The sequence below is a fragment of the Limanda limanda genome, chromosome 11 (assembly GCF_963576545.1).
Source record: "Limanda limanda chromosome 11, fLimLim1.1, whole genome shotgun sequence".
Classification (NCBI taxonomy): domain Eukaryota; kingdom Metazoa; phylum Chordata; class Actinopteri; order Pleuronectiformes; family Pleuronectidae; genus Limanda; species Limanda limanda.
In genome coordinates, this window is record NC_083646.1 from 14887062 (window position 1) to 14896022 (window position 8961).

The window sequence follows — 8961 nt, forward strand, 5'->3', positions numbered from 1 at the left end:
CAGAAATAAAGTTGAATTTTTTTTTTTATTGTGTGTCAACAATTACGTCCCATTCTTTCTCTGATCAGATGGAACACCAATGAAACTGAATTAGTTTCCACAGTTTCTCTCATCTAGATGACCAGTAGGGGGCTCTGCAGTCGTGACAGTAAACATGTGAACATACCCACCTGTCCAACAAAGAAGACATTGTTTAAAACTCACCTGAATCTACACATCACACATATGAACATAAACAAATAAATAAATCACCAGTGACCCCGGAACAAGAATTCCTGAGAAAGGAATTAAACCAATCAGAGCTGCGTGCGCCGATCACGTAACGTCTCCCTACGTCATATCCCCGCGACTGTCTGTCAGTGCTGGATGTGTCCATGTGAACAGCCCTCTATGGAACAGCCTCGTCTACCAAAGGTCTCGCTGCACTTCCACAGGTGAGTGATCAGATCAGTCAGATGATCAGACCGGATCCTGCTGTCACGAGTGTCAGTCTCCTGAGGGCAGACGCGTGCACGCGCCTCCGGGGTTCGCAGCGTCTCCTCTGCGCGCGACAAGGTCAGGATTTGACGTAGCGTGTGTGTGAGGAAGATTGTTAACTTTACAACAGGAGAGAGACACACATGTAACTGTAACACACACACACACACACACACACACACACACACAGACACACACACACAGCGGGTTCACATGGAGCTACTGGTCACTGTGGGTCTCAGATCTGTAAACGTGTTTCCGGGTTAAACAACCAGTGCACTGCAGAGTCCCAACATCCACCACCAGTGGCTGAGCAAAGATGGATGAGGCATCTGGAGACATGAGGGTGTCTGTTAATTAAGACTGAATAATGCAACTAGGAACCACATATTTCTTAATTTGGCTTTTGTTAATATTGAGTATGACCTTATTAGTTAGTGATTCCCTGCTGCACCATGAAGCCAAACAGGAAGAAAACTGCCTGTAGCTCAACGTTTCCATTGAGGTCGGCTTTCCTCCTCCTCCTCCTCCTCCTCCTCCTCCTCCTCCTCCTCCTCCTCCTCCTCCTCCTCCTTCTGCTGCTGCAGGCCAACTGTCTGTGTGACACTATCATGACACACCTGCCATCTGAGTTCATGCCCACCTCTTTTTACAGCTTCTGCCCCTCACTTCACCGCCATGTTTGATTGATACACTCCTCGCTGCAGGTGTATGCATCTCATTTGTCATGATGTCTGGTTTCAGACAGATACCTAAAAACAGAAGTCCATTTAAAAGAAAAAAAACAAACAAACAAGACACTTTGATCCATGTCACATGGAGTAATTCCATTTTTTCCATGTGAATATAATTTACATTGCAGGAGAGAGACACACATGTTACTGTGACACACACACAGCGAGTTCACACGGAGCTACTGGTCACTGTGGGTCTCAGATCTGAGCCCGTGTTTCCGGGTTAAACAATTACACTGCAGAGTCCCAACATCCACCACCAGTGGCTGATCAAAGATGGATGAGGCATCTGGAGACATGAGGGTGTTTGTGAATAACCTGGGCTGAGTGATATGAATTCATTATAATATTATGGGAATCATTTATGTCATTTTTGACCAATGAAACGGATAACACTGACTGAACAACAGGTTGTGAAATGATCCTGCCTTTTTTTTCTTATTTTTATTTTTATTTATTTATTTATTTATTTTATTTTTTACTCCATTAGTTTGATGTCTGTTGTCATTGTCCATTTTATTTATTTATTTTTTGTATGTCTGTGTGAATGAGTGGCTGTTCGAGGGGATGTAAATGAAAATGTTTGTAAATTCTGCATAAAGTTTGATATGCACTTGAAACTTCAATAAAAGATATTGTTAAATAAAAAACAAAACTATAATATTATGAATTCATATCAGATGATAAAGGTATTCTCGTGACAAATGTCAAGTTGTTCTTTTAAAGCTTTAAGGCAGATCTTTGCTCCTGAGTGAAGGTTGTGGTTTTTAAACCTCCTTATGAGCAGAGGATGACAAACACTTGTTAACTGCCAAACATTTTATACATCCGAGGAAATTCAATTGTTACACCTTAAAAATTATACTATACTACTTATGCGAAAACCATTCAACCAGGAGGTAATGTTTTTGTTGCTTTGTATTTTTGTTTGGTTGTAAGCAACATTACACAAATACCACAGAGCAGATTTCCATGAAACTGGATGTGGTTTGGGTCACCGAGGAACCCATGAACTTTTTATTGAAAGTTTTCCAATATTTCCATTGACTCCTAAGAAAAAGAATCATGGATCCTGATGGAAAAAACGGCGTGTTTGAGACTGATATTTATGAGCGTGTGCAAGTTGGTGCAGATCCAAACAAACTACTCCTTGCTGATATGTTTCTCCAACCTTGCCAATATTTCCTGTAGGTTGAATGCGGGATGCTGACACCGACTGCTGAATTGTGAGAAAACCCTCCTTCTCCTCCTCCACCTGTGGCCGCTGTCTTGTCCCTCACACACGATGGCCAGTCGCCTGTTAGGCAGATATGCCCGTGTGCTCTGCAGAGCCTCCTCTCAGGCTCCAGCTGCCACTGCTGTCACCGCCCGCCTGCCTCCAACTGTGGCTTCACGTGCAGAGGTGCCGAGGCCTCAGGGATGGCCCAGTGTCACACAGAGGTTAATGAGCGAGGGAAAGACTATTACTAAGGATGACTCCTTTCAGACCACGCCTACATTCACCAAGCTGGACGAGTTGATGGACAAGGCGGCTGTGCCAGAGGACATCCTGCTGGCCTGGGTGGAGCATGGAGGAAATAGTAACCAAGCTGCTTACGCCCTGATGAAGTGGACTGTGTTGGTGCTAAGGACGAAGGGTAACATTAAGGATCTGTCGGGGGATCCAAGGCTAATGGATATGATGGATACCTTGTCTCAGCAGGTAAGGAAGCCAGATACAGAGGTGAACCGGCCCCTGTGTTTAGATCATAGACCGTGTATAAAGATGGAAGTATCCACCTCTTCCCACTGTCTGAAATTCAAACCAAAATGTCCTGGTTACAAACGCTGCAATTTTAGACCAATGACGGAAAATTTAACAGTCAGCACACACCAGGGGGCGATTGAGACTCTTTTGCTTCACTTTTTGGGAGTTGTCACGTCCATGGTTAAGATTGCTCATTGATGATTGTGTTTTTTCTTTACAGGTGTCTGCGGTGTGGAACGGCAACTTGGTGTCTGCCTTGAAAGCTCTGTGGATCATGGGCGTGCCTTCCACTAACCCCGTCCTCAGCTCTGTGCAGACGGAGGTCCTGTGGCGAGTGCGCAGGCTGACCTACAAGCAGCTGGCCTACCTGGCTGACTGGGGGGCCAATAAGAAGGGACAGCAGGACGTAGCGGTAGTCAACGGCGCATTAAAGCAACTGGAACTGCGCTGGACCGAAATCGCGGACAGTAAAACTGTCAGCGGGCTGATCTCCAAAGGAGAACGCATGTCTTCTGCCTTGAGGGACAGATTAGAAGACAAGGTATCAGAGTCAACAACGTCCACAGTTATAGTCTCAGTTGAAAAGTGTATGTGGAAGTTACTGCCTTTAGCCTTTTTTCTGTGCTGAAGTAATATATACCTATAATTTCATCAGATTGGTGAAAGAAGAATCACAAATAATGTGAAGTAGTAAGTTGAGCTTATAGTAGAAAAAGTTGTGGATGATGAATATACACGTTAGAATGTATGTAAATAATTATGTCGGCAGTGGCAACCTGGGGAAATGTTTAAGAAAGTAAAGAAATCTTGCTTAAAATCAGCAAACTACCTTTTGAAGAGGTTCTAATGGATCTAATCTCTGAGAGCTCTATTTAATGCATTATCCTAAACTCCATTAAAACTGTTCCTCTACTTGTTTCTCTCTCAGGCTTTGGAGCTGTCTGAGGGATTTTCCACAGAAGAGATCCGTAAGGTCTGTATATCTTTGGCAGCTCAGAGCCGCAGAAGTGTCCCTCTCCTCCGAGCGCTCTCCTACCACCTGCTCCAGAAGCCGTCGTCAGAGTTCACCACTCCACTCATATTGAGCATGGCTTATGCTTATGGTAATGATGCTTAATTTGGTGTATGCATATCGTAAATGGAACTTGGCCAATATATAACATTAACTTCTGAAATGTGTGAAGATTTCTCCGGTGAAGGGTTACAGACTTATTTTGTAATCTTTAATATTTGTTAAACCTGAATAATGGAATATTAATGATGCGCAAAATGTCATGTTTAGTGTAAATCAGAAGTGATTCAGGGACCGTCTCCTCACTAACACACTGTAGCAGGAAGTAGGTACAACAGAGATTTTCATTTTACAAAAAAGGAATCTGGTCTCACTTCCCTTAATCCAATCCATTTCGCAGACTCCTCACAGGAGCAGATTGTAGCCTTGATGTGAACATCCATTAAACCTTTTTTTTTTTCATAAATACTGTACCATGCTAACGGTATCATCTCTGTCTCTGCTCGTCTGCAGGGAGGTTGAATTTCCACCATTCTCAGGTATTTCAGCGGATGGCCTCAGAGCTGTTGCCCCGAGTCCCGGAGCTCAGCTCTATCGATGTGGTACGCTGCTCTAAATCACTGGGCTTCCTCAAGTGGCTCCACATCCCTTTGTTCGAGGCCGTTGCTGAGGTCAGTCACACGCACACACACACACACAACAGCAAGACTAACTCATTCAGTTCAGTGCACAATGTTTAACATCAGATAAACTAAACTTGACATTTCTCTCTGTACATTTCTTCACCAGCACTACATAGCAAACAGTCAGACGTACACTGTTCCTCAGCTGTGCAATCTGCTCATGACCTTTGCCAGACTCGGCTTCCAGCCCAGCAAAGGAGACGAGTTCTTCAGCAAGGTACTAATGACGTTGAAGACTGTGTTTGCTTTACGTGGTTGTTTCTACATCCTTCCCTGAATTTATTCTGGAGATCCTCTGATACCATTTTTCTCTTCTCGATACGGATACCTGGACTTATCGGCCAATACCGATTACAGATATCGGACACCAGTGCATTTTTTAAAAGTTACTTGTACTGTGCATTTTAACAGCTGTATGCTACTAACCCTGGATGGAAGTGATAATCATTGTCATTGCTAGACTTATACTGGTAACACTAATGCCACCCCTCACAACTGAAGTGGAGCATTCCGGATGTCGCTGTTATAGTTGTGGGACTTTCCAGAGTGAAATCTTTCCATATTGCTGATATTTTAAAATGGCTTTGGCAAACTCTAAGCTACTGGAAATCCTTTCTTCTTCGCTTGTCCAAAACAGCAGTTGCACTGTACTGTTCATGGGAGAAGAAGTGACTACCAGTAAAAGAAAACATTTGTTTTATGTGGGTGAAACTAATGTACTTTAAAGACGTGGTATCAGATCGGTACTTAGATTAAAGTGCTCGCCAATGCCTGAACTGCCATGTTCATCTGTATCAGAGGCTTTTTCACTGCTGCTATCTGAACATCTCCAATCTCTTCTCTCTGTTTGTTTTCGGTCTCTTTGTTTAAAAGGTCCACTCTGAGCTGGAGAAGTCTCTCTCTGGCCTGGAGCCGTTCCTGCAGACAGATGTGGTTTGGTCTCTGTGTGTGTTACAGCAGGCCAAGCCTCACCACCTCCTCCCTCTCACACAACAACAACATCGTACCAAACTGTCAGGTAAGACACATATCTGTGTACACACCTTCTACCTCTCACCCGGGAGGGGCAGGCGAAAGTGTGTTAGGCACCTGGTCTTTATACACAAACTACAGAACGTTACATTAGTGCACTAAATCAGGCTTTTGAATTAAGTATTTAACAGTAGAGCTCACAAAAATGTTCTTTCATAATGTTAATCGTACTTATAGCAGTCTTTCAATATTTATGTATTATGTCAATGAAAATTAGAAAGAGAAAGACAAATAAGAAGTGATGGTGCGTATATACATACAAATTTGCAAACATTAGCCAATCATTCTATTTAAATATTTACATGTTCATCTGCCTGTATCTACATCCACATCATCAGGTTAGTATCAGAGGATATTAGGCCCACTGGTATATTGTTCGGGACCATAGCAATGATATGACTCATTTACTTGCTTTTATGAAATACTGTGGTCTCTCAGGACCATGTGAACTGAAGGACAAAGTACCACTCTGTTGCAGTAGAGGGCAGTGCAGCACTGATACATGTTCAGAAAGGCTCATTGATCCCATTTTCTCTCGTATATGAAGCACAGCATTTATTACAAAAACCTTGTTCTTGCCAGTGGGAAGCCAGCACTTCTTTGATCATTCTTGTGTGTTTCCTTCCTTTTTGATCATAGAGGGCAGTGAATCTCGAGTAGAGAGCTATCGGCTGAAGCTCCTCCACATTGCAGCTACTCTCCACTTAGAGCATCCAGATTCCTCAGTCTCCGACTCTCTAGCGCCCCTGTCTGACCCGTCTGTCCCGGCCAACATCTCCCCCGTGCAGAGCGGTCTGAGAGAGGCCTTACAGCGTTTGGTTGGCGAGCGGACGGAGGCCCTTCGCACTGGGGTGGACACTGTGTATGGATGGACTATTGGTAAGTGGAATAATGGAGCACATAAATAAACTGACAGACCACATACACGGTCATGCAGTCTGTCCCTTTCACCACTTGAGTTTTTCAGGACTTTTACTCTGAAAACCAATATTTAACTCAGCTCTTGATACAACTGACATGAGCCTTCTCTAATCAGATGGTGAGCTGCTAGTGGATTGTGACAACAAACCAGTTGACAGCCCTACTCTGCCCAGTGAGGGGGGAGATCAGGATTTACCTGTAGGGGTACGACGGTGAGTCATGGAAGTGAAACACGGGGGCCGAGATTATATCTAAAAAAAAAAAATGTTTATCCCTCCAGCTGTCTTATTTTATGACATTCTCTCTGTTCCTCTCTTTTCTTTTTAGGATCGCTTTCAAGGCTTTGGAATTTCCCAACTTTGGTTCAAAGAGCAAAGACCTTCTGGGCCGGTTTGTCATGATGAAGCGACATCTTCAATTGGCCGGCTACATCACAGTGGAGGTGAGTAGAGACAACACTTTGGAATAACCAAGACTTGCTTTTTAAACTTCCATTATTTTTTTCATATAGGGTGACCAGATCTGTTTGGTTTCCTGGTTTGATTGATAAATTGTTTTTTGTATTCAGTCATAATCACACATTGTACACAAAGTAGACAAATAAGTGTAAACAAAGTCTAAACAGTCTTTACATTATATAGTGATGGAAAAGGCTAAGGCAGACATGTGTGATCAGAGCAGGCACCTTTATAACTAATATGTATGGCTCTTTTACATAGTACGACTACAGCTCTTTTCATTACTCACACACCAAAGCCAAGTGATAAATGCATTTTCTGATGTGTTCGGTATATGATGAGTGAGTATCATTCCAGGGAGCACAGGCAGAGAAGCAGTGCTGCTGCTCCAGGGGTATCTGACAGACTAAGGCCATGCTAAACAATGGAGTTAATACTTTGGTCGAGCTGAGAGTCAGAAGAGTCCCGCTGCAGTCTGTGGTATAAATAGAGATCCAGCCGCAGCTCGGCTTCATCTAGGCCAGTCCGCGCACTCTCGCCCTCATTTAGGACAAGCTCCCGAGCCGATAGCAGCATCATCCTCTCAGGGTTGCAGTGTTGCACCCAACTGAGCACAAAAAACAGTATAATGTATTGCTATGTAACAATAATCAAAAGATATTTGCTAATTAGCACTCAAATTGTTTTCTTCCTCTTCCAGGTCCCGTATTACGAATGGCTTGAGTTGAAGACTGACTGGCAGAAACTGGCGTACCTAAAGGATAAATTGGGGAAGGCTGTGGCCGAGGACATGGCCAAGTGAACTGTGAAAAATCCCGATTGTAATGTGCAAACTCAGTTAAATCATCGCTTTCCCAATCAAACAGGACGGACCACATGGAATACACACACACACACAAACACACACATGCAGTCCACAGCAGCACTGCAGAAATGTTCTCCCATACTTGTGTCAGAAGAAAAAGAAAATAATATTTTCACTCTGGTTCCCGTGGCAACGTGGGGGGCTTTCCCTGTTTCCATGGTGATGACGAGCAAGATTTTTGGAGCCAAAGAGACGGAAATAAACACATTGTGTGGTAGAAAAGATGTGATCCAGGAGAAGAGTCAGAAGCACCAGGGTCATTTGAAGAGTTTTGGACAAAATGTTATGGAATATAAATGTGCATAGATTGGAATAATTTAACTACCTTTGCAGACGTGTGTCAGTCTTCTGATGAAGTAATAAATAGTTTTAATGGTGTTTTATTCCTATGCATTTTTTATTTTTTATTCTTAGTAGTTCATTCACACTGTCTGACTTGTGAGCATGTGTGTGGTACATGTGCACGTTTTTCCAGGGAGTGTGCAGTATGCATTGGATGCTATCTGGTGTGGTATTCAGAGCAGGGATGCTTCATGTCACACCTAACAGCTAGCTTGAACACACCCCTGGCATATTGGTGTGACTGCTTTTGTGAATTTGTATTTTTATTAATCATTAATTGGATAAGTTAAGAACAGCAGGTTATTTTTATTGGGATTATTCTGAGATCAGGTAAATGATTCCATTTTAGGAGCCCAATTAAAGTTAGAAATGTTGAATCAGAGGAACTAAATACAGAATATTTGTGCAAAGTTGTGTTGAGATATTTGATTTCTTAGTAAGTACTTTTTATGCTTTATCTCAGAGGTGCATGTTTGTTAAAGAAGAACAGCCTGAAGAGAATGGGTGAGGCTTTTTTCAGATGAACCCTTTGCTGACCTGAAACTGCTTACACAACATCATGGGCAGCAGCAGCAGCTCTTTGACATCAGAGGCTGCTCACTGGCAAAAAGAAGAAGACTGACTAATGCAAGGCAGGGCAGAGACACTGAGTTCCACTGAAGGGAGACATATACAATCCTAACCGGAAAC

The 8961-nt window shown here is 43.1% G+C and overlaps 1 protein-coding gene across 1 annotated transcript; it reads left to right on the forward strand.

Annotated features, from left to right (window-relative positions):
- The first annotated feature begins 357 nt into the window (after window positions 1–357).
- On the forward strand, window positions 358–8681 carry tbrg4 (transforming growth factor beta regulator 4). The gene is made up of 11 exons (XM_061080563.1): window positions 358–434; window positions 2403–2913; window positions 3179–3499; window positions 3887–4061; window positions 4484–4641; window positions 4760–4870; window positions 5527–5671; window positions 6325–6564; window positions 6722–6818; window positions 6934–7048; window positions 7765–8681. The coding sequence occupies exons 2-11, from the start codon at window positions 2497–2499 to the stop codon at window positions 7864–7866; spliced, it is 1881 nt and encodes a 626-aa protein (XP_060936546.1). The 5' UTR covers window positions 358–434; window positions 2403–2496; the 3' UTR covers window positions 7867–8681.
- Window positions 8682–8961: the final 280 nt, after the last annotated feature.

Bases quoted from the DNA above. Each gene is read 5' to 3' on its own strand.
- tbrg4 (XM_061080563.1), top strand. From the start codon at position 2,497: ATGGCCAGTCGCCTGTTAGGCAGATATGCCCGTGTGCTCTGCAGAGCC. The intron at 5,672-6,324 runs GTAAGACACATA...TTTTGATCATAG, and splicing joins ACATCGTACCAAACTGTCAG to AGGGCAGTGAATCTCGAGTA. The intron at 7,049-7,764 runs GTGAGTAGAGAC...TTCCTCTTCCAG, and splicing joins CCGGCTACATCACAGTGGAG to GTCCCGTATTACGAATGGCT.